This window comes from Canis aureus, chromosome 19, assembly GCF_053574225.1.
Source record: "Canis aureus isolate CA01 chromosome 19, VMU_Caureus_v.1.0, whole genome shotgun sequence".
Taxonomy (NCBI): Eukaryota; Metazoa; Chordata; class Mammalia; order Carnivora; family Canidae; genus Canis; species Canis aureus.
Genome location: NC_135629.1, coordinates 34243649 through 34269779, shown reverse-complemented (window position 1 = coordinate 34269779; position 26131 = coordinate 34243649). Strand labels below are relative to the sequence as shown.

Below are 26131 nucleotides of genomic sequence, written 5' to 3'. Positions count from 1 at the left end.
ATTAGGATGGCAATTGCTGAAGTTTGGAGGGGCTGTGGCAATTTCTTAAATAAGACAATGAAGGGGGCATCTGGGTGGCTCAGTCAGTTAAGCCATCTGCCTTTGGCTCAGGACCTGATTCCAGGGTCCTGGGATGGAGCCCTACGTTGGGCTCCCTGCTTAGGTTCTCCTTCCCTGTCTGCCTGTCACTTTGCCTACTTGTGCTCTCGGTCTCTCTTTCTCTGTCAAATAAATAAACAAAATCTTAAAAAAAAAAAAAAGACAATGAGGTTTCCCTAGCAACTGACTATTCCTTTCACCTGAACATGTAGAGGCCATTGTAGGGGTTATTAACTGACCCAATTTCAGTATTGTTGTGTGTCAAGGAATAGTAGAGGGATATTGGGGAACAGGGGTTTGTAGAATAATCAGAACACACACAAACTTTGTGGATTAAGTTTGCCATCTTATATAGGTTCCTGGCACCTCAGAACAATTACAATAGTAACATCACAGATCACTGATCACAGATCACCATAGCGAATATGATAATAAATATGATAATAATGAAAAAGGTTTGAAATATTGTGACAATTACCAAAGTAGAACACGGAGACATGAAGTGAGTCAATGTTGTTGAAAAGATGGCACCAATAGACTTGTTTGATGCAAGATTGCCACAAACCTTCAATTTGTGTAAAAAAAAAAAATGCCGTCTCTGAGAAGCACAATAAAACAAAGCACACAAAACACAAGGTATGCACGTAATTCCAAACTAGCACCATAGAGTTCATTCTATTTCCTTTTCCGTATTTGTAATTCCTTTCTCTGACAGTGAGAAACCTGGTTTCTGTGATCCTCAATATATATTCACTTATTTGATATATTCCCCCTATGTAACCAAACTTCCATGGTTACCACCCTCTCTCTGAAGAGATGTCCTGGGACACCTGGGTGGCTCAGTGGTTTGAGCATCTGCCTTTGGTTCAGGTCAGGATCCTGGGGTCCTAAGATAGAGTCCCACATCGGGCTCCCAGTAGGAAGCTTGCCTCTCTCATGAATAAATAAATAAAATCTTTAAAAAAGAGAGAGAGATGCCCTATTCCCTCATGTGAGCTCTGACATCTCATGCATGCCAGGCTGCCTTCCTACATAGAAGCCTTCCTTACCCCACTAAAGCACCTGTAGTCTGTTCTACGTACTTCCTCAAACACAAAACCCCTTCTCTCCCTGCTTGGGTTCTGACCCTCCACATTGATCTACTCTCTATATGGGTGCTTTCTTCAGCCCACTCAGGCTCTGAGACTCTACACTAAGCTGCCCTTCTTCATAGATATTCACCTTACTCCTTGCTTTCTGAAATCCTGCACCAGGCTCCCAACCTACATAAAAGTCTTCCTTGTCGTACCTGGACTCCAGAACTGCCCTCTCACACAGATGCTCTCCTCACCTGACGTTTCTTCCTGCATCCTTTCCCTAGTTGCCTCTCCACCAAAGTAGCCTCTGTATCCCTCTTGTGCTCTAACACCCACCTATGAAGACATCCTCTTCATCTTACACTGGCTCTGACACCCCACATGAGGGTAGCCCTTTGTGGGGGTCCCTCCTTACCTTGATTGGACTCCCATCCCATGTTCTGGGCCCTTGGGGCTCACCAATCTTGCCCAGATTCCTACTTCATTTGGCCCCACCAAATGACATGAGGACTGAATTATTCAGGAAGGGAAGAGGAAAAAAATCATACAACTGTTTTAACGTGAACTCATTGTCTTCCATTATTAAGACATTGCTTTTGACCCTGTATACAGGATATGATTTAGCTAAATTACTGATGTAATTTTTCCTTTTAATCACAGTATTTCAAAAAAATATGGAGTTTATTATTATAGGCCACAAGGCTTTATGTGAACTAGTCTTCTCTTCCTCCCTCTTCCCCCTCGGACTGTCTCCCCTGGCTGTTCCTTTCTGCCACCCTGGTCTCTATGAAATTCTTTTTTTCATTTGTATTAAGTATAGTTGACATGCAATGTTATATTCTTTTCAGGTGTAAAACACATGATTTCACAATTCTATACATTATGCAATGCTCATCACACTAGGTGTAGTTACCATCTGTCACCAAAGTAATTGTGATATTATTGACTATATTCTTTATGCTGTACTTTTCATCTCTGTGACTTATTTTATAACCAGAAGTTTGCATCTTTTAATCTCCTTCACCTATTTCTCCCATCTCCCAACCCTTCTCCCTTCTGACAACTTTCAGTTCATTCTCTGTGTTTATGAGTCTATTTCCGGGGTTTGTTTTTTTGTTTGTTTTAGATTCTACATATAAGTGAAATCATATGGTTTTGTTCTTTATTTTTTCACTTAGCATAATACCTTTTCAGTCAACCTGTATTGTCACAAATGGCAAGATCTCACTCTTTTTTATGGCTTATTCTTTTTTATACATTGTATATGTATATAATGTATCTTCTTTATCAATTCATCTATCAATGGACACTTAGGTTGCTTCTATATCATGACTATTGTAGATAATACTGCAGTGAACATAGCGGTGCATATATCTTTTTGAATTAGTGTTATTTTCTTTGATATGTTTCTTAGATACCTTAGATATCTATCTTAGGTATCTTTCTTACATATCCAGTAGTGTGATTACTGGATCATATAGTATTTCTTTTTTTTAAATTTTTTTAAGATTTTATTTATTTATTCATGACAGACAGAGAGAGAGAGAGAGAGAGAGAGGCAGAGACACAGGCAGAGGGAGAAGCAGGCTCCATGCAGGGAGCCCAACGCGGGACTTGATCCCGGGACTCTGGGTCCACGCCCCGGGCCGAAGGAAGGCACTTAAACAGCTGAGCCACCCAGGCTGCCCACATACAGTATTTCTAATTTTAATTTTTTGAGGAACCCCCATACTGTTCTCTGTAGTGGTTGCACCAATTTACATCTCGACCAACAGTACATGAAGGTTCTCTTTTCTCTACATCCTCACCAACACTTGGTCTTTCTTTCTTTCTTTCTTTCTTTCTTTCTTTCTTTCTTTCTTTCTTTCTTTCTTTCTTTCTTTCTTTTAAAGATTTTATTTATTTGAAAGAGAGAGAGAGAGAGAGAGGGAGAGAGAGAGCATGAGCTGGGGGAGAGGCTTAGGGAGAAGCAGACTCCCCGCTGAGGAGGGAGCCCAACACAGGACTCAATCCCAGGACCTGGAGATCTCAACCTGAGCCAAAGGCAGACACTTAACCCACTGAGTCACCCAGGCACCCCATTCTTTTCTTTTTCATTCTTATCTTTTTGATACTAGTCATTCTGACAGGTGTGAGGTGATATATCATTGTGGTTTTGATTTGTATTTCACCAACGATTAGAGATATTGAGCATCTTTTCGCGTGTCTGTTGGCCAGTAATGTCTTCTACACCAAAGTAAAAAGTTTTGCACAGCAAAGGAAACCAGCATCAAAACAAAAAGGCAACCTACTGCATGGGAGAAGATATCTGCAAATGATTTCTCTGTGATGGGGTTAATATAAAGAATTTATAAAATATATAAAGAATTTATACAAATTCTATACCAAAAAATATAAAGAATTTATACAACCTAACACCCCCAAAACCCAAATAGTCCAATTAAAAAATGGGCAGAGGACCTAAATAGACATTTTTCCAAAGAAGATACACAGATGGCCAACAGATACATGAAAAGATGCTTTATGCAATTCTTAAAAGAGTCTGGGACACTCCTGGCTTAGGGCTGAGGGCCTCTGCCTTGGTGGTTCCTCTTTCTGGAACACTTTTTCCCCAGATGTCCCCATCACTTACTCCAGTGACACCTTCAAGTTTCTGTTTAGATCTCACCTCAATAAAGTCTACTCCGATGAGCCTGTTTATTTTTATTTTTAAAGATTTTATTTATTTATTCATGAGAGACACACAGAGAGAGAGGCAGAGACATAGGCAGAGAGAGACATAGGCTCCCCACAGAGAGCCCGATGTGGACTTGATCCCCAGATAGCAGGAACATGCCCTGAGCCAAAGGCAGATGCTCAACTGCTGAGCCACCTAGTCGTCCCTGATGAGCCTGTTTAAAATTGGAACTGCCTCCAAGCCTATTTTCCCTGTTCTATTTTTCACAGACTTATCGCTTTTTAATATACTATGCTTCTATTTATTATGTTTGTTGTTTTTGGTCTGCCTTTCTTCCCAACATTACCAATAAACTTTAGTTCCACAAGGGCTGGGATTTTTTAATATTTTGTTCATTACCTAATAAATATTTGTTGAATGAAGACAGCCATTTCCTGAAGCAGTATGAATCCCAAAACTAAATTCAGAGCACCATCTAGTGTTCTTGGAAGGAGGAGCTTGCTATTTAACCCTGAGACTCTTGCATTATTAGCCATGGGAAAAACAGTACTAGTTTAATCAATTTGCACTTATTCTATTTTTTACTGCCCTCTGTGGTTCTGTGAAAATTAAAATGTTTATAATGATTAAACAGTCATGGGATATATTAACTTCTCTAAGAGTAATCTCTTCTCCACTGACTTACCTGTTGCTCCTCGAATTCCTCAGGGTTAAAAGTGTTCTAAGCCGCCTGATGTCTTTTAGTCTTAGGCCATCTCTCCTTGCCCACTTCCAAAAAACAAAACAAAACAAAACCAGAAAAAAACCAAAACACAAAAACAAGGTAATAATAACCTTTGTTCTTTTTGGTACCTATACCATTTCTCCAGAACAATCACAATATATATTTGTTGATTTAAAAGTATTTGTTTTGGCCTCAAAAGCCCCTAAATCAAAGTGATTTCAAACACTAGCAAGGGTGATAATACTGTTTAAAATAGTATCAGGATTTTCTGTAGGATAATGAGCACAGTCTTCTGATTTAGAAAATATTGGTTTCTTTAGATATGATAAAGAGGGAAAATGAAGAAAAGGAAAGCTGTTTTAAAAGCATCAGAGAATAGGGCAGCCCCAGTCACGCAGCAGTTTAGCACCGCCTGCAGCCCAGGGTGTGATCCTGGAGACCGGGGATGGAGTCCCACATCCGGCTCCCTGCATGGAGCCTGCTTCTCCGTCTGTCTGTGTCTCTGCCTCTCTCTCTCTCTCTGTCTCTATGAATAAATAAATAAATTTTTTTTAAAAAAAGTTAAAAAATAATAAAAGCATTAGAGAATAAATAAAAGCACCTGGGTGGCTCAGTTGGTTAAGAATAAATAAAAGCACCTGGGTGGCTCAGTTGGTTAAGCACCTGGGTCAGGCTCCATGTCAGGCTACCTGCTCAGCAGGGGAGTCTGCTTCTGCCCCTCCCCCCATTCATGCTCTCTCTCTCTCTCTCTCTCTCTCTCTCTCTCAAATAAATAAAATCTTAAAAAAATAAATAAAAGCATTAAAGGGGCAGGGCTTTTGGGTGGCTCAGTTTGTTAAGCACCTGACTCCCGATTTTGGCTCAGGTCATGATCTCAGGGTTGTGAGATGGAGCCCTGAGTAGAGCTCCATGCTCAGCTGGGAGTCTGCTTCTCTCTCTCTGTCTCTCTGTCTCTCTCTCCCTCAAAGCTCGCTCCTCCCTGCTCACAAGCTCTCTCTCTCAAATAAATAAATGAATCTTAAAAAAAAATATAAGGCATCAAAACATTTAATATTTAGGGCACCTGCTGGCTCTGTGAGAAGAACAGGTGACTCCGGGGTGTGAGTTCAAGCCCCATGTTGGATGTAGAGATTACTTATATAAGTAAACAAACTTTTAATGGTAATTAATGAAAAGTAGAAAAGTAGAAAAAAATAAAAGCAGTTGGTCCTTGCTGCTTATCCAGCTCAGAACTTTTGATTTTACCTTCCAATTGCCCAAAGTTTTCCCCAACTCTACCACTGGTTCTTTTTTTTTTTTTTTTAATTTTATTTATTTATGATAGTCACACAGAGAGAGAGAGAGGCAGAGACATAGGCAGAGGGAGAAGCAGGCTCCATGCCCCGGGAGCCTGACGTGGGATTCGATCCCAGGTCTCCAGGATCGTGCCCTGGGCCAAAGGCAGGCGCTAAACCGCTGCACCACCCAGGGATCCCTCTACCGCTGGTTCTAATGTTTCAAAGTAGATAGAAGAGACTCAAGTTCCCAAGATACCAATTAATATACTCATTTCTTGAATTGGATTCATTTCAGCTGGATGTTAGAAAACAACTGGGGATCCCTGGGTAGCTCAATGGTTTGGCGCCTGCCTTTGGCCCAGGGCACGGTCCTGGAGTCCCAGGATCGAGTCCCGCGTCGGGGTCCTGGCATGGAGCCTGTTTCTCCTTCCTCCTGTGTCTCTGTCTCTCTAATAAATAAATAAATCTTAAAAGAAAAACTGAATTATCTATTAAATGAGTCACATTAAGGAGTGATCAGGTAAATCCAGAATTATTTGCACTATACATTATGAATATGAATTCCTCTATTTCAGATTAAGGGAATTCTTAAGGGTATATTTGTGAGCAGGAGGATTCCTAAGCTCTTTCAGGTGATTCTAGAAATGGTGTCCCTCTCACCATCCTCAGCTGGAACCAAAAGCCCTTTTCCTAAATGTTTACATGATTCTGTAAATTTTCTAAAATACAAGCTTATTTAGGAAAAAAATGGTTATTCACCTTTTTAAGACAATTTTATTTATTTACTTTATTGTTTTTTTAGAGGAAGGAGGGGCCAGAGGGAGAGGAAGAGAGAATCATAAGCAGGCTCAATGCCTAGCACCAAGCCCCATAGGGGGCTTCACCTCACGGCCCTGAGATCATGACCTGAGCGGAAATCAAGAGTTGGACACTTAAAAAAAAAAAATAGAGTTGGACACTTAGCTGAGTGAGCCACCCAGGCACCCCAGGATTTTATTTTTAAGTAATTGCTACACCCAATATGGGGCTTGAACTCAAAATCCTGAGATTAAGAGTTACATGCTCTACTGATGGAGCCAGCCAGGTGTCCCTGCTTATTTTCCATTTTGGATAGAGACTTTTAACATGTGGTTTGAAGATTATCTTTGGGCTTATCTGGGCAGATTCCCAGCGCCACCTCTGACCAGCTGCATTAGAATCTTCCAGCTGAGCTCAGTAATCTGTACCCTAACAACTTCCCGGAGATAACTTTTGCATGTGGGTGAGTTTGATAACCACTGACCTATGGAGATAATTTTGAAAAGTAAAGCTCCAGCATCATTCAAGTTGTTGGGTTCTTTCCTATTATAGACCACAGACCAGAACTTCAAGGAGTGTCATGTAAAAACCTAATTATAAGAAGATCAAATATAATTTTAGGAGGCTAATAATTAACAAATCTATTTACAAGATTATATGTCCTTTTGTTGTAAATTATATGGAAACATCTCAATGAATTATATGTGTGAAACATCTCAAAGGATTCTTTAGTGGGTGTTGTTTAATCCTGCCTTTCCTTTCATAAAATTAACCAGCTGTCCAAATTTTTTCTATCCTATCCACAGGAGCCCCCCAGGCATTTTCTGAGATAGCCTCATTTCCTGTATAAAAGGAACTGAGCTTGGTCAACTGTACAAAATGTAGTCTGATTGAAGTGGTTACCAAAGGAGACTGAATTCTTTAGCTTTAGAAATGTTTTAAAAAGGGCAGCTCTGGTGGCACAGCGGTTTAGCGCCACCTGCAGCCTGGGGTGTGATCCTGGAGACCTGGGATCAAGTCCCACATCAGGTGGATCAAGTCCCACATCGGGATCCCTGCATGGAGCCTGCTTCTCCCTCTGCCTGTGTCTCTGCCTCCCTCTCTCTCTCTCTGAATAAATAAGTAAAATATTAAAAAAAAGAAATGTTTTAAAATATAGTAAATACAATCATCTTTTTGGATGAAGAGAGTATATAGTAGCTTAGGTAGAGGATTCAAAAAGAAGGCCTGGTAAGATTCTTTCTAGTTTTATTATTTGACTAAGCTGCCTCTCCGTCTAATTGAATATCAACTTGTTTTTATTTGTTTCATTTTTTTAAGGTTCCTCCAAGTCTGTTTCATTTTTAATTGCCTAAACCTGGCAAGAATTCCTTGCCACTCCCTGATGGCTGCTTGAGAATCCTTTACAAAAATACAGTCAAGATGCGCATCAATACAAATAAGGGAAACCACTTAACCTGATGATAATACACTACCCAGATAATTCAGATACCTAACAGAATTTTTCATTGAATTGTTTGGTTTGGCCAAGTTAACTGGCTAAACCCCTCAGTTACAACATATAATTATTCTTCTTTCTTACACTTGTTTTTACTTGTTACTTACTCTTGATTCTTATCAATTGCTACAACCTTCTTCATTTATAAGCTCAATCACAGTTCAACCAAGAAGGTCACTTGCCTTGAAAAACCTTTCTTCTTTAGAGCCAGGTTGCATGCCACTGTGCTGACAGGATAGAAAACAAATATCAAAGGAAAGAGTTGGAATCTGTACAATGCTGAGAACTTTAAAGCAGTTGAGAACCAGTAACACTAAGAACTGATTCCAAACCACCTTTCAAAAACTAAAAATCTCTTCCTGAGGGTGAGTAGTTGATAAACAATATAAGGGGAAAACCCTTATTTAAAGCTTATGACACGAAGGATAATTCTGTGAAACAATGCTGCAATCTACTTGGTAAAACTTTTAAAACTAGATTTTATCTTTTAAGAGATCATGGGAAAAATCTAGCATTTCAGTTTAAAATCCGTAACTTCCGTTCCTGTTCCCATATTTGGGTTTGTTCTGCTATATCTGGATCTATTCCAGTGTGTCTGTGGAACCAGACAACTAATAATCTTTACTCAGCATTTCTTTCTTTCTTTTCTTTTTAAAGACTTTATTTATTCATGAGAGACACAGAGACCCAGGCAGAGGGAGGAGAAGCAGCCTCCACGCAGGAGCCTGATGTGGGACTTGATCGGGAACTCTGGGATCACGTCCTCAGCTGAAGGCAGACGCTCAACCGCTGAGCCACCCAGGCGTCCTTTTACTCAGCATTTCTTATGGAATGGATTGATTGGATTAATGGCTAGAGTTTTATTTATTTTGAAGATTTTGGACTTTTTTTTTTTTTTAAATCTCTACACCCAATGTGGGACTCAAACCCACAGCCCTGATATTGGGAATTGCATGCTTTAGGAACAGAGCCAGCCAGGTGTTCCTAACGGCTAGAATTTTACAAGACACTTATGATTTTGCCATTTTCTTTGCATACTGATGAAAACTTCTTGTGACTCTACAGAGAAATGCATGAGGCAGTTGTGAGGTTGGGGAAGAAGGACAAAGAACCAGGAATTCTAACCCAGACCAGGTGTTGGAATCAGAGCTTCACTCTTCTTTACTGTAAAATTAGAGGCTGAAGAAGCTATTGAAAACTTCTTCCACAACTTTTTGATCTAACAGATATGCCTGTCAGCTACCCACATAATTAACCAGTGTGTGCTAAACTTTAAAAGATGTTTTCTGGGCAGCCCGGGTGGCTCAGCGCTTTAGCGCCTGCCTTCGGCCCAGGGCGTGATCCTGGAGACCCAGGATGGGGCCTGCTTCTCCCTCTGCCTGTGTCTCTGCCAATCTGTCTCTCTCTCTCTCTCTGTCTTTCATGAATGGATGAATAAAATTTTTAAAAAATCGATTTAAAAAATAATTTAAAAAAAGATGTTTTTGTTTGTGATTTATAACAACTACTGAAGACTGAATTGAGGCACCGTAGCCCTTCCAGGCCAGGTAAGAATCGATGAATCGATAATAAAGTCCCCTGTTTTTAACTGAATATACTGATATCCAAGTGCCCAGAAAAATAACTGCGGGTCTACCGTCCATACATTTACTGGGAAGCCTGCTAGTGACCCAGCTTGGGATCCCACAGCCGGCTGAGCGGGCCAGCACCCTGTCGCCGGGAGGGTGGGGGTGGGGAGCAGACTGGACGCTGCGGGCAGGGTTGCGAAGGTTATAATTGGAGCAAGAAAGGCCCCCGGCAGTAGGGCCTCTTCCGTGGTCTCTGATGAAATGTTGCAGGAGGAGCAAAGACACCCCAAACTCCCCGGGGTGGTGGTCCTCAGACGAGGCTCTGGTTCGCTGAAAGGCGAGAGACGGTCCCCCACAATTTCCATCAACAGGCGCGCGCAGGGCGGACGGTCGCAGCGAGCAGGCAGCGCCACCCGCGAGGCCGCCGCTCACCACAGTACCCAGAGCCGCGAAGGACCCTCCGGGCTAGCCCCGCCGCGCTGACGGGCGTCGCTGCGAGCCAATGGGCGCGCCGGGAGGCGGGGCAGGGCGGCCGAGGGGGCGGGATTTCCCGCGCGGCCGCTCGGCGCCTGGCGAGAGCGGCGCGGGCGGCGACGGCGGCCGCGCCTGCGAGAGAGGGCGGGTCGGGGTCAGCTGCTGCAGGCGGGCGGGCGCGGCGAGCTGTGGGCGGCTGCCGTGTCTCCTCCTGCCGCCGCCCTCCCTCCGCCACGATGCCGGGAATCGACAAGCTGCCCATCGAGGAGACGCTGGAGGACAGCCCGCAGGTGAGGCGCGGGCGGCGGCGGGAGGCGAGGGAAAGAGCAGGGCGGGCCGACCCCAGGCCTGGCGCCGCGGCGGCCGCAGGTGCCCGCCCCGGCCCAGGTGGGCGCCGCCGTCCAGTGCCCCCGCCCGTCGCGGGCCGCGCCCCGGGTCGCCGCGGCCCGGCCGCCAGCCCGAGGCCCGCGTGGGCCTGCGCCGCTGGGCCGAGAGAGCCACCCGCGAGGTCTGGGACGTCGGCGGGCGGCGGCCGAAGCTCCGCCGCCCGCGCTCGTGGGCCCGGCGGTCACGTACGTTCGCGGGGGCTCCCTCGTATTTGACGAAAGGTGCGTTTTCATCGCCGTCATCTAAGGTCGTAAATTCCAATCCTGGGATCTCTTCGGAGGAAATGCAGAAGGAGGAAAAAAATAAAAAAATAAAAAAATAAAAAAATAAAACAGCACCCCCTCACCCCCTCACCCCCCGTAGACTTATCCCACGACCCCTGAGCAAGCCCTTGGGGAAGGAAATGGATAGTGTTCCCTCAGGAGTTGCAGGAACGCTGCTGATTTACCCGCCTGGAGAGTCCTCGGCGAAGCCCGTCCTGTGCCTCGGAGCCTCCCCGCGGACTGTGTCCCGCGTCGTGGCCGCGGCTGTGGCCGCTGTCACTCGAGCTGTGCACGGCCGGTGACGGACGGACGGCGCCTTCGCGGCGGCACGACCAACTGCTGCGCGGAACGGTGCAGACTTGGCCCTTAATAAACTCATCAAAATAAAAGCCCCGTGTTTTGTGCTCGGGAGCGGGTGGGAGGGGTAATGCTAATACGGTTGCTGGAGCCCCGAGACGGTCCAGGGAAACCTAGCAATTTGTTAACGTGTTCGATATTGAAGAACGAGATGAATTACATTTAAAATTACATGTTGGTAGGGCGCTGTAACTTGCATCGGGAGACCTCATCCTCAAAGCCTGTCTCCTACACAAGTGATTTAAGCGATTTAGGAGCGTGTTGCTGGTTGGCCACCTCTGAAATGGTGTGCATTCAGAACTACCATTGCATACATTTCACGCGTGTCTTGACGGTTTAATATGGCCCCAAAAGATGAGGAAGTAGGGGCTAGGTCCCCCTGGCCTGTGTGACACGTCTGCTGTGACTTTGTGCCAATTTTAATTGCCAAGTGGAAGTCGGGCTCTGATTGTGGAATTGATTTTTTTTTTTTTCCCCATGCCGAAAGTTATCTTCACAGGCCAGTTGTTTGCTGGTAATGTACTCTTATCAGCCTAAACTGACACAGAGAGAAACCCGCATCTTGGTTTATCTTGACTGCCAGAATAGCTAGTTCAAATTCTTTTTTTTTTTTTTTTTTTGCTAGTTCAAATTCTTATTGATATCTGAAGTATAAAGTTAGGAGATGTATTTGTTTCAGATGTTTTGTAAAGGTTTTGTGGTACGTGTTGGTCAGGTGCACTTTGTCATCTTTTATTATGTAAGGCTCAACAGGTTGCTGTACCTTTTCTTACCTGGCCTGGTTTTTATAGCCCATAAATCTTACACGCAGGCCACAATGGGTGCCCTTGCCACGACTTGTGAGGAGGATAAAATGTGACTCATCTAATTTCTCGAACTTTTCACACAGTTTACAAATTGAGCATTCTTTTTTTTTTTAAATTAAGTATGTGCCATATTAGTATCAGTTTTATAGTAATTTTTTAATGAAATAGCTGCCTTGATACTCTTTCAGTTTCTTTAAGTGATAACTTGAACTAGGTACTTTGGAAAATTAGGATAAATGGGATTTAGAAAGGGAAGACGTGGGACAGGTGGGTGGTTCAGTGGTTGAGTGTCTGCCTTTGGCTCAGGGCAGATCCCGGAGTGCCGGGATTTGAGTCCTGCATCTGGCTTATTGCATGGAGCCTACTTATCCCTCTGTCTCTCTCTGTGTGTCTCTCATGAATAAATAAATAAAATATTTTAAATTAAAAAAAAAAAAAAAAGGGAAGATGCCTGGAAGTAATACTTAGGGAAAACTTATGGTACGATGGAAAGCCCTAGATTCTGGGATTCAGGATATAAGGGTTTTAGTCTTCACTGTGACTTCACTTCAGGGCAAGTCACTCAACTTCTCAAAATCTTAGCTGTTATAGTGAATGTTTTTATTTTTGTACCTGATTATAAAAGACATAGTCATGAAAGAAAGAAAAATTGGAAGGTACAGGAAACAGTTACCTGTCCTGCACCCAGCAGCAAACCCTGTTAACTGTGTTTCCTCATTTGCTTTTATATATTTTAATGTAATTGAAGTTATATTGTGCATAACAATTTTTAATCTGCTTTAACTTAACAATGTAGTGTTAAGCATGTTCACGTATTAAATTCTGAATAAAAAAATTTAAAGGCTGCATGTTTTTTCATGTGACTTAACAGCTGTCCTACTGTTGGACTTAAAGTTTTTCATAAGTTTTGTTTTTACATATAGGACTGAGGTTAATGCTTTGGGGCATAAATTTTTGTCCTCATTTGGAATATTTATTTAGGATAGAGTCCAGGAGGTTGAGTAGCAAAGCGTATGAAAACTTTTAAAGTTCCTGGTATAGAGAAGTTTTTATTTAGATCATTAGATCCTAACCAGAAGTGGTCTGCCAGTGCTGAGAAAAAAAAGGTAGAGCCTGGGGTCATGAAAGACTATCCTAAGTTGCGGTTATCCATTTTTAGTTTTGATTTATAGTAACTAGGTATTAAAATAGATGGCAGTTTGCAAGTTCAAATCCAGTTGATTGGACATAAACATCTTTAGAATTATCTCCCATTCTGTAAAAGCTTATGTTATTTATTGAAACAGAAAATCTTTAAGGCTACGCTAGATGTCTTGTTCATACTTAAGTATTGTTTTGGAGATCTGGAGCAAAATGAAACTTTCTAGTTAAGAACAGATACGATCTTTTAAAAATAATTGATTTTATGTGTAGATAAATATCAGTAATTGAACAATGCTAGAACTATGAAGATGAAACTAGTTCCAACTGAGGACTTCCTTCTTTGATGTCATATGGAATGTTCTCAGATTATGAAACATACGTTTTCTTTTTTTCCACATTTTAGCATGTCTGATAGTGAGATATGTGCCCCTTACAGTTGATAATATTTTATTTGATTGGGTTGCAAATGTGTGCTCATGGTTGTTTGTCCTAGTGGTATGACTGGTCAAGTGCAGCCTTTCAGCATTCGACCAACTCAGTTTAACAACCACTTGAATGACCTTGAGTCCTGTTTGTTGTCTGAAAATACTCCTTTGACGCCTGCTGGAATGAAGCAAGTACCACCATCACCATTTGTTGAGTGGGTATCGGTGGTTTGGAAGAAAATATTGGGGACTAAAGTGGAGCACTTATAAGAAACATTTGTCACCCCCCATGGCACAGAACAATACTGGATGAGAAAACAAGGATATTGATGATTCTTCTGTCAAAAAGTGACTCACAGGAATTGAACTCTGAAGAAATGTTAGGAGTATATTAAATTTATGCTGTTTGTGTTCATATGAGTTGTATATAAAATTCTGTCTAAAGGCCCATTTCCACAAATATAAAGTAAAAATTGCAAGACCTAAATCATATCTTAATTGCTGGCATTGTTTTGTTTTAGAAGTATTTAAAAATGGTGCAGGGAGTGCCTGGGTGGCTCAGTTGGTTAAGCATCTGACTCAGTTTCAGCTCAGGTTGTGATCTCCTGGGTTGTAGGATCAAACTCTGAGTCAGGCTCCACACTCAAGTGGAGAGACTGCTTAAAGATTCTCTCCCTCTGCCCCTCCTCCCACTCATAAATATACATATATTTTTTAAAGATTTTATTTATTTATTCATAGAGAGAGGCAGACACACAGGCAGAGAGAGGAGCAGGCTCCATGCAGGGACCCTGATGGGGGACTCGATCCGGGGTCTCCAGGATCACACCCTGGGCTACAGGCGGCGCTAAACCTTAGCTACGCCACTGGGGCTGCCCTCAAATAAATCTTTAAAAAAATGGTGCAGCTCACAGTGGATGCCATCAGAGATTCAATGAAATGGGACCATATTGATGTACTTTCAGAGAGTGCTAACTAGATACTAAATTTATTTATTTATTTATTTATTTATTTATTTATTTATTTATGTAGATTTTATTTATTCATGAGAAGCACAGAGAGGAGAGAGAGAGGCAGAGACACAGGCAGAGGGAGAAGCAGGCTCCATGCAGGGAGCCCGACATGGGACTCGATCCCAGGTCCTCAGGATCACGCCCTTGGCTGAAGGTGGCCCTAAACCGCTGAGCCACCAGGGCTGCCTTAGATACTAGTTTTAAATAGAGAACCGATTTTAACCCTATGGGGCTAAGGAGGTCTTTTTAAATTAAATCCACGATAGGTTTTTCTATAAATGTGTAATTCCTTGAATTAGAATATTAATTTGGGGAAACAATGAAATGGCAGATTTTTCTTAAGAGTGGCACTAGTCAAACAAGATTTTTTGATGCTTTCTTTTTCTACATAAAATAGCTCTGTGGGGAATAGGAGTGGGGCACAGAGCTAAAGAATGAAAAGATTTTGTCAGATCTAAATCTTGGAAATAGAGGACTGACACTATGGACTTCATACACAGGCATAATGGGGAAAATAGAGGACTGACACTATGGACTTCATACACAGGCATAATGATTTTGTGCCTCCCCTCCCCCACCCTTTTTAAACTGTGTTAACTTAGCTTCCTTTTCTGAAAATAGGAAGCTAAGGAGTAAGTTGACTTTTTTTTTTTAAACTACCTTCTAAGAATGAAATATTTTTAGAATAAAAATACAAGGTCATCTTTTAGGTTTTAAAATGCGGTTATCTCAATAGTTATTGAAATTTTAATTCTTTATCTTTGGGATGTGAAAAGGTGAGTATATCTTGCCTTGATATGCTGAGTTTTCTCATGTCTGATCTTTTTTATTGATAGTATTAACATTTATTTACAAATTTTCCCCCTTAAGAGGAAATCCTTATTGTGTTAAAAAAAAAAAAAAAAAGCATAACAATTTAGGTAAGTATAAAGAAGAAAGAAAAAAAGAATCTCAAATTCTGTACTCATAAAATCCTACTTAGCATTTACTAGGCCATGTTGGGGATGGGTACTATGTTATTATTTGGATTAGAGTAAAAAGGGGTTTGGCACTGCTGTAAGAGACCATGGAAAAAAATAATATTGAGTTATCCTGAAATAAGACATTTAAAATATTTGTATAAGGAATACTGTTAATTTAACCGTGGATGTTTTTGTTGATCTTAGTTTAATTATAGGCTTTTTAATTCATAAAAATATACCTTTGTTGTTCCTTCTAAAGTTTATGTGATGGGGGCACCTGGGTGGCTCAGTCAGTCAGGCATCCAACTCTTGATTTTGTCTCAGGCCATGATCTCAGTGTCATGGGATGGAGCATACTTAAGATTCTCTCTCCCTCTCCCCCTCCCCACCCCACCGCCAAATTAAAATAAAAATAAACTTCGTGAGATGTAGTTGGAAAATCCCTCCATTTTAGTGAAGTGAAATTGAGAACAAAGAACCCCAACATCTTGGCATTACTATCAAAAGAGAGAAAATAGATTAAAACTCAGAATTATTAGAGCTCCAGTATCCTAGGATTTTTCCTTTCTTTAGAAAGTAATTTTCTATTTGATTTATATAATGGTTAATGTAAACCTATTGCTTTTATTTTATACAGACAAGGTCTTTACTGGGTGTATTTGAAGAAGATGCTACAGCTATTTCCAACTATATGAACCAGTTGTATCAAGCTATGCGTCGGATTTATGATGCACAGGTAAAAACCTAAAGGCTGACTGCTTTTTAAAAATGACTCCTTAAGCCCATGAGGACAATATAGCTAGCGTCTGCCTTGTTTACTGGTGCCTACCCTATCCTGGGCTCATAGTAATAAATATTTGTTGAGTGGATGAATGAACTTTTAAGTAGTTTGTGATAGCTCACATTCCAATTGCTAGAGTGTAGTTTGTAGCTCTACAAAAAAAATGAAGATTGAAGCATCTTCCCCTTTCCACCCAAACACAGGAAAAGCTTTCTTACTCAAGCTCACTGATTGTGATTTTTGCCTAAGATTTGATGGAAAACCCCATATTGTCACCAGTGTTTTCCCTACTTGTGCTTTTAATCTTACGGAACACTGCCCCTTTTTTGAATAAAGAATTTGAAAGTCGTTTATGTTTAGTGAGAAGATAATAAAAATTAGATGTAACTCTGGGTACCAGGAGATGGATTTAAGAAGGAGATGACTAGACTTTTTTGTTGAGTAGGCTTAAGATTTGAGGCTATGTTTATATGACTTAATTATAAGCCTTAACAGCAACTTGGGTTCTGTGATAAGCTTTCTTTGGGATTAATTAAGTATACAGGTTTGTTTTTTTTTTTTCCCCCTCCTCATTTTATCTCCTTTCTGGACTCATTTTCATTATGTACTAAAAGTTGAGGGGTACCTGGGTGGCAAAGTCAGTTTAAGTGTCCAACTCTTGATTTTTTGGCTCAGGTTATCATCTCAGGGTCATGATGAGATCAAGCCCCTGCATCTGGCTCTGCACTCAGCTTGGAGTCTGCTTGGGATTCATTCTCTCTGCTGCTCCCCCATCCATGTGTGTTCAATGTGTATTCTCTCTCTAAATAAATACAATCTTTTTAAAATGAATTTTTTAAAGTGGCTGTGATTTTAATTTTTTTTTCCTTGTGATTGGTCTCTCAAGATTTGATTTCTGACCACAGAGATTACTATGTAAAAGAAATGTTATATTTGTCACTAATATAATAATATAATAATATAATATACTAATATATATTTTTTTCATCACTGAAAAATTCAAAAAGTATTTTCTTCATATGGCTATGTTGCTGTATTTTATGATTGGGCTAACCATATTTTGGTTGTATGTTATTCCTTTTTTTTTAAGATTTTATTTATTTATTCATGAGAGACACAGAGAGAGAGACAGAGACAGAGACACGGGTAGAGGGAGAAGCAGGCTCCATGCAGGGAGCCCGACACAGGACTTGATCCTGGGTCTCCAGGATCACACCCTGGGCCGAAGGCAGGCACTAAACCACTGAGCCACCCGGGCTGCCTTGGTTGTATGCTATTCAATGCATTGGTCTAGAGTTAGCATCTAGAGGGAGGAATAATTTGTCATTTTTTTTTTTTTTAATTTGTCATTAATGTAGAATCTCTTAAGATTTTGCTAAGATTATGTACAGTTTACTTTTAGCTTTAAAGCTTTAATGATATTTGATGCTGAATTTTTATTAACTAAGAAAAAAGTGTACACCTAGAACACTGCTGAATTCCTTGATGGTATCTATTTCATGGTTTGAGTTTCCCTTTAAAGTGCTTTAATCGTAGTTCCCTATCCAGTGATTTAATGAGGGGTTTAGAGAACATGTTGTATAGTATTTATGTTATCTTCAACTAAAACTGTTTCTTACTCAGTAATACTGTGTCAATTTGAATGCTGATTTTTTTTCCCTACAGAATGAATTAAGTGCAGCAACACATCTGACTTCAAAACTTTTAAAAGAATATGAAAAACAGGTATCACTTATGAAAATTTTAAAAGCATAATTTAAAATATGCAGTGATACAGTATCTGTATAGATAGAATTTCTCATCAAGCATCCTAAGCTTTTTTGAATTTGTAGAAAGTAATTTTGATATGCTATTGAAATTCCATTGTAGCTAATTTTATTTATTTTTATTTTTTATTTTTTTGCTAATTTTATTACTTAATCTTCAGTAGAAGTTTTTTCATTGGCTTCTTTTTTACAAATGAAGAAACTGAGGCTTACTCAAAATTATACAGATGGTAATTGGAGGAATTAAAGTTAAACATCAGGGCAGCCCGGGTGGCTCAGCGGTTTAGCACAGCCTTCAGCCCAGGGTGTGGTCCTGGAGACCCGGGTTTGAGTCCCATGTCAGGCTCCCTGCATGGAATGGAGCCTGCTTCTCCTTCTGCCTGTGTCTGTGCTCCCCCCGCCCCCCGTCTCTGTTTCTCCTGAATAAATAAATAAAATCTTTAAAAAAAAAAAAAAAGTTAAACATCAAATCTTTATTATTTTATTTATTTATTTATTTTTATTTTTTATTTATTTTTTTAACATCAAATCTTTAAACTTCTACTATGGTGTGCATCCCTATATATGATATTAATTAGTTGCTTAGCAAACATTATAATGTTTATTAATTATGCAAACTATACTCTTATTAAATGACATTTTTAGAGCTTATTCAAAATTTTGGAAGTTATTTGAAGTTTCACTTGACCCTTGAACAACACAGATTTGTACTACATGGGTCCACTTATGAATATTTTTTGAATATTCATGCAATTTTTCTAACTCCTGTGTGGTTTGAGGATCAGCTATTTTTATTTTTTTTTATTTTTATTTATTTATTTTTTTTAGGATCAGCTATTTTTAAAAATGTAAATTATAACATCAGTTACAAAAGACATACAGCACCTTTACGTCCTCTCTTTCTCATTTTTCAGCGGTTTCCATTGGGGGGTGATGATGAAGTTATGAGCTCTACTTTACAGCAGTTTTCAAAAGTTATAGATGAGGTAAGTGCTTATTTTGCTTGAGTAAATGGTCTTATAATTAATTATTCAAGTTGTTTAGCTTTTATTGGGAACTTGTATTATAATTACATGAGCAAATCTCTATAAGATTACTGTTTAAAGGAGGATCTTCCATATTAGTGTCTGTCTCATATCTTAGTGACTGTCTCATAAAAATAGTATTTTGTCAATTAAAACAAATTTTTGGGAGGGATAAGCATAGACATGTATTCTTTCTCCTCCCAGTTTATGACATACTCAACCTTTCACTGTTTTATTTGATGTAGGCAGGGAGAGAAGAATTAAACTATGAGATATAGCTAAGTTCCAGGTCTTTTTTTAATGCTTTGCTATGATGACTAGTTAGAGAAACTAAGGGCTGATATTGGCTGTCTAGGATGGAAGGATTAATAAACTGAATGATAAAATGTTGCTAGGAGGAAGAAGGGTGGTAAGAGCTGTTTGGGGAGTCTATAACTATTCTTAGCTGGTGCGATGAAAGCTCTTTTTACAGGAACCATTAGATAGTTCTGTCTTGTCTCCTAACTGAAAATAATTTTTTGAAATATTCTAATAACTTTATTGTTGCGAAATATTGTCACAGTAGACCAATATAAAGAAGTATTTCTAAGAGATGGAATATTTTTATTGCGGTACAATACACATAACATAAAATGTACCCTTGGTTACATTTAAACACTCACAGTATTGTGTGATCATCACCACTGATGTTCCAGAACATTTTCATCATCATCCCAAAGGGAACCTTGTGCCCATTAAGCAATCACTCCCAACTTCACCTCCCTTCAGCTCCTGGCAACCACAAATCTACTTTCTATTTGTATGGATTTGCATGTTTTGGATATTTCATATAAATGGACTTATGTAATTTGTGGATTTTTGTATCCGTCTTTTTTTACTGAGCATAATGTTTTCAAGGTTTATCTGTGTTGCAGCATGAATCAGTTTCATTCCTTATTTGGGTGAATAAAATTCCATTGTATGAATATACCACCTTTCATTTATCCATTCATAGTTGAGGGATATTTGAGTTGTTTTCTACCTTTTGGCTCGTAGTGCTACAGTGAGCATTTGTGTACAAGGTTTTTTTTTTTTTTGAACACCAATTTTCAGTTCTTTTGGGTATATAATCAGTGGGATTGCTGGGTCACATGGTAATTTTATGTTTAGTTTTTTGAGGAACTGCCAGACTGTTTTCCACAGCTTCTATATACTTTTACATTCCCAGCAGTAATGTAGGGTTCTAGTTTCTCCACAGTCTCCCCAACACTTAACTGTTTTTTCATTTATATTTTTATTATAACCATCTAAGGAGGTATGAAGTGGTAGCTCATTGCAGTTTTTGTGCATTTTCCTGATGACTAATGATGTTGAATGCCTTTTTCTATCCTTATTGGCCATTTATGTATCTTTGAAGAAATGTCTGTGATAGTCTCCCCTGTGCTCCCATGCATTGACCTCCCCACCAAGTGGTTGCCTGAAACCATGGAGAGTATGGAACCCTATATATATATTCTGTGTTTTCCTATATATACATACATGTGATAAAGATTAATTTATAAATTAGGCACAGTAAAACTAATAGAATGAGAGAAAAAATAGAATTGTAACATTATACCGTAATAAAAGTTCTGTGAATGTGATGTCTCTCTCTCTCTCAAAATGTCATATTGTGCTGTACTTACCCTTCTTGTGATGATGTGAGATGATAAAAGGCCTTCATGATGAGATGAAGTGAGGGGAATGATGGAGGCACTGTGATGTAGTGTCAGGCTCCTGTTGGACTTCTGACACTCTGTCAGAAGGAGGATCATCTGCCTCAAGACTGTGTCTGACCTTGGGTAACTGAAACTCCAGAAGGCAGCACTGTGCTAAGGGGTGAGGGGGAGTACTTGATTCAGACCTTTGCCCATTTTTTAAAATTGGGTGGTTTATGTTTCATTACTGAGTTTAAGACTTATTTATTTTAAAGACTATTTATTTATTTATTTGAGAGACAGAGTGCACAAGCAGGGTGGGGAGGGGCAGAGGGAGAGGGAGAAGCAGACTCCTCACTGAGCAGGAAGCCCAGTGTGGGGATCAGTCCTAGGACCTTGGGATCATGACCGGAGCCTAAGACAGACATTTAACCAACTGAGCTACCCAAGCACCCAGGACTTCTTTATTCTCAATCCAAGTTCTTTATCAGATATGTGATTAGCAAATATTTTCTCCCTTTCTGCAGGTTGTGTTTTTACTTTCTTGATTCATTCTTTGCACAAAGTTTTTAATTTTGATGAAATCCAATTTGTATTTTCTTTTGTTGTTTGTGCTTTTGGTGTCATATGTAAGAAACCATTGCCAAATCCTAGGTTATCCTATGTTTTTCCTAAGAATTTTATTTATTTATTATTTTTATTTTGTTTAAAGATTTTATTTATCTATTCATCATAGACATGCAGAGAGAGGCAGAGACATAGGCAGAGGGAGAAGCAGGCTCCCTGCAGAGTGCCTGACTCGAGACTTGATCCCAGGATCTCAGTCCTAGGACCCTGGGATCACGACCTGAGCCAAAGGCAGATGCTCAACCACAGAGCTATACAGGCACCTCTTTCTTAAATAGATTTCTTTTTACTATGTAATATTTTGTAGTATATCACATAATTTTGAGTGTTTGCTTATGTAAAATGTATCAACATCTGTTTATTACATTTTGTTTAATTTTCATAACACTGGCTAAATGTTTCTGTATAGTTATTTATTCACCCTTTTTGGTCTTCCTTTTACTAGCTTAGCTCTTGTCATGCAGTACTTTCAACGCAGCTTGCTGATGCCATGATGTTCCCCATTACCCAATTTAAAGAAAGAGATCTGAAAGGTAATGAAGTCAAGTTTATGTTTACTTTCATTAGCTGTCAGATCAATAATGTAAAGTGCATGTTACTGTATACCCTAACCATTTCTGAATACAGCTTGTACCACTTTAATGTGTCACTGGATATTTATAGGAGCTTCTGCTAGATGTTAAACTAGATATAGAATACTGATATGAATACAGTGTCACTTCTCTCGAGAAAGCCTAGAGAAGGAGATAGGTAAAATAGATAATTAGGATATTCTATCTCTTATAATTAGGGAATGAACTAGGTAATGTGGGGCCTCAGAGGAGGGTGTCAGAAAGGTATCACCAAGGATGTGACATGAGCATTGAACAAAGAAGAGGCATTTGCCAGGAGAAGAAAGTCATTGTTCTATTAGAGGGACTAGAAAGCACAAAGGTATGGGTTATAGAAATATATGTCTTATTTTGTGGTTGACGAAAAACAGTGTGGCTTGATGTGTTGGGGTGTGACAGGAGACAAATCTAGAAAAAAATCATGCTGAAGATGTTGGACTTGAATTTATAAGCAAAGAGAAGCCAGTGGAGGCCCTTAAAAAGTAGACCTAATTCCTTTGTTTTTGGAAGATGGAATTAGAGTGGATTTGATATCCAGGAAAACAGATTAGGCAGTTGTGAGAGCCCAATGAGTTATGACCAAAGCCTGACCTTTGACAGTGGCATAGGGGGTGTGCTTATGGGCTGCAGTGGCAGGAGGTAGGGGTACTGGCACATCTGGCAGCCCATGACTTAGTAGTTTGTGGTGGATTTTTTTCCCCATTTAGGATTATTAGGTGATAAAATTAGAGTTTTATAGAATTGGCTCTGCTTTCTCATAATTTACAATCTTAGTCATAAAGACTTGTAGAGTATGTAGATAGAATAAAAACATTGAATTAATGTGTCAGTGGATGGTAAAGTATTTAAATCATGCATGGAATAAAGACTAATGTAGTTTAGAGACAGTTAATATTTATGGTAATACTTAATAATGGTCATTTCTAAGTTTAAGAAACAAGTTCTCTTCTCAGTCTGAATGTCATATCTTGTTAATTATTCTTTGTTTCTCAGATTCATCATTTGAACTCATTAAAGTCAATATCAAAAATGAATTAATAAGCTGGATGCTGGTACTAAGAATATTTGCATGTCTTAGAATTTGCAATGATTTTAAAATTTTTTTGTCATATAGAACTAATTTATGGCAAGTAGATTTGGTGATGTAACTGTTGCTAAGGATAGTGAATGTTCCACAGACTACCTGAAATACAGAATAACCTTCTCACTTTGGATGTTCAAGTATGAAATATTTGGAATTTGAATTATAGCTTATAAATGGCAGTTATTGTTTTCTAAACAAAATTTTAGATATTTCATAAATATGCTAAATTGAAACTATTCCTAAACTTTTCCAGAAATACTGACATTAAAGGAAGTGTTTCAGATTGCTAGTAATGGTAAGTTCTGAATACTTTACAGTTATTTCTCACAGTGGTGCATTTCTTTATCAGTACAAATCTGTGGCCATATTCTATGTAATAATTGAAAAAAAAAAGGAACCTAATTAAAAATGAGTGAACGTTATGTAAATCAGTGCTGTTATTTAAGGTGCACTCTTTGGGCTACAAGAAAAATTTAAAAGGAAACTAAAATCTCGTGGTTTGCTGTCTTAATAGTACATTAGAAGTTGATACAATATTTTCCCTTCCTTGTTTTCCTATATATTCAAAAATTTTCTTTAATGAGCATTTGCTACTTTTGTACTAAAAAATACTTTAAAAAACTTTTAGCAGAGTAGAGTCTCCTTAGAATTATTATTATTTTTTTTTTTACCAATTTAATAAGTAGAAAGATCCTTCGTGGGAAATTTGACTCTGGGAACATTTGGAGTAAAATGTATGGTAAAGAATTCTTATTTTATTTTGAGAATTCTTGCTTTAGCATTTATTTGTTGGAATATGTACCTGTGAAGACTATTTAAAGCATTTATAAGTTGTGCAAAGTACTGTTGTATTGTTGTTAATAGTTATTTTTTTTTCCAGACCATGATGCTGCAATTAACAGATATAGCCGGTTATCAAAAAAAAGAGAAAATGACAAGGTGTGATACATACTTACTCCTTCAGTATCAAAATTAATTGTTTCATTAGATTTTTTTCACTAGTTTTTTCCTGTTTAAAAATAGCAGCCTGCAGTTACTTTGTATGTTTTGTTACATTGCCTTTAGTTTATTCTTTCCTTCTAGTTGTTTCAAAGCCTTTCTGATAATTATCAATTAATAATTCTCTTTGAATAAAATATTTTTCTGCTGACAAAATTTGATAAGTAGACAGAACTATTCCAAAAATATAACTGATGCCCATTGTATAACATTGCTTCCTTTTGCTTTGTGTTTTGATAACATTGCATGTGTTCTGTTTTTGACTGTATGTATTCAGAAGTGTCTTTTGAGATAAAGTGGTTAGAAAGTTGAATTGTTGCATACATAATTGAATGAAATTCTGTTATGAGGACCTCCTCATTTACAGGGAATATATATACATATATATATATAGTATATATATATATATATATATAGTTTTTGATACTTCTTCAGGGAGTGAAATCCCGATGTATTTCACTGTATTTCAGGAGAAATGCATTTGAGCAAAGAACAAAGAACAAAATATTAACAAGTTCATCTAGATGCTCCTTAAAGGTCATTTCTTTCTTAGTGCCTAATCCAAGGCTTGATAACAAGACCTCCATTAGGTGTTTGCGAGTGAGATAGTCTCTGCTGGTGTCTGCGGCCTTGGCTGCAGCTGCTGGTAGGGACACAGTGATCACTTGTGGGAATCCACAACTGGGTACAATTTACTATGCAACACCTACTGTGACATAGTAAAGGGAAAGTTTCTCACAGAGTTCAGTACAGAGAGCTTTCCATTTCTAATTTCACTGATACTTAGTGGTGCAAATATTGATAAAATATGTACATTTTGAGATCTACATTACTTTGTTACTTGCCTTATAGAAGTTGTTAAAGGGTCTAGGAATAAATTTGTTGTTTTTGTTATTTCAGGTAGTTTAAAAAAACATTTTTTTAAAGATTTAATTTATTTATTTATTCATGAGAAACACAGAGATGCAGAGACATAGACAGAAGGAGAAGCAGGCTCCTTGTAGGAAGCCTGATGTGGGACTCAATCCCAGGACCCCAGGATCACACCTTGAGCCAAAGGCAGACGCTCACCCATTGAGTCACTCAGGTGCCCCTAAAAAACATTCTTTTACCAACTTTGTTTTATTTGAAAAAATTTTGAGCATCTGCTATATGTCATGTACCAGGGGCAATAGTGTGAATAGGCTCCACTCCCACCTTCAGTGATTGAACCATACATACTTATCGAAGGCTTCCTGTGTGAAGGTATGCAGCTGGACTAGATGCCAGAGTAAATGATGAAGAGAACACATGTATAAATACTAAGTACAATAATAAAAGTCTTAACAAAATGCTAGGAAAGAACAGCCGTTAACACTGGGGAATTGGGAAAGGCTGTACTTTTTAGGAGATGCTGTTTGCATTAAAAAATGAGTGAGGGTCACTGGCATGGGATTGGGGCGAAGGCATTCCTAGAAGAAAAATAGCCTTTGCAGAAGCACATGGCAGAGTCCAGAGAATGCAGAGCTTAAGAGCACTGGTTCTGGAGTCAGACTGCTTGAGGACAAAGATTTGCCACATATTTGCCTGAGGTCACACTCCAGTTATTTAATTTCAAGCCTTTATTTCTCTATCAAAAAAACCTCAGTAGTTGTAATGATGAAATGGGGGTAATACATGCAGGGTACCTGGCTTGTAGCACGTTATCCTTAAATTCTAGCAATAATTATTATGATAATGGTGTGTGTCTGGAGCATAGGATGTATTAGGGGCCAGATTACTATATTATGACTTTAAAACTTGAGTTAGAGTGGACAGCCTGCTTAAAGGAATTCTATTTAAAGGATTATAAGTAGGTAACACCATACAGTTGTGTTACAGGATAAAAATACTAATGGAATGTGAAGGGGCAGGACTAAAGGTACCAGAATAGTTTGTAAAGACATTAGGAGAACCTCAGCCAAGGTAGTTGTTAAAAGGGCGGAGGAAGGAAAACTTTTGGAAGATATTTTTTAAGTAGAATTGACAAGATTTAT

At 39.1% G+C, this 26131-nt stretch overlaps 1 protein-coding gene and 1 long non-coding RNA gene across 13 annotated transcripts in view; one reads left to right on the top strand and one right to left on the bottom strand.

Annotated features, from left to right (window-relative positions):
- Positions 1–424: 424 nt before the first annotated feature.
- Positions 425–11206, bottom strand: LOC144289878 (uncharacterized). Of its 2 annotated transcripts, none has more exons than XR_013357835.1 (3): positions 11027–11206; positions 7136–10850; positions 425–5102 (listed from the first exon to the last, which is right to left on the bottom strand). It is a non-coding gene; the product is annotated as an uncharacterized LOC144289878 (long non-coding RNA). The 2 variants fall into 2 exon arrangements; XR_013357836.1 differs by lacking the exon at positions 425–5102 and having other exon boundaries at positions 6614–7241; positions 8257–10850.
- Positions 10300–26131, top strand: part of APPL1 (adaptor protein, phosphotyrosine interacting with PH domain and leucine zipper 1) — a 45651-nt gene continuing 29819 nt past the window's right edge. For 4 of the 11 annotated variants that reach the window (XR_013357833.1, XR_013357832.1, XM_077858427.1 and 1 more), the window contains exons 1-7: positions 11345–11484; positions 16185–16283; positions 17994–18053; positions 19009–19080; positions 21868–21955; positions 23371–23412; positions 23998–24056. Coding sequence is in view for 9 of the 11 variants with exons in the window: in XM_077858427.1 (XP_077714553.1) it covers positions 11371–11484; positions 16185–16283; positions 17994–18053; positions 19009–19080; positions 21868–21955; positions 23371–23412; positions 23998–24056 (534 nt within the window). In the remaining 2 variants the exon portion in view is untranslated. Of the gene's footprint in view, positions 10482–11344; positions 11485–16184; positions 16284–17993; positions 18054–19008; positions 19081–19905; positions 19963–20829; positions 20977–21867; positions 21956–23370; positions 23413–23997; positions 24057–26131 lie in introns of those variants that run through there. The other 7 variants (XM_077858428.1, XM_077858431.1, XM_077858425.1 and 4 more) reach the window with 7 other exon arrangements.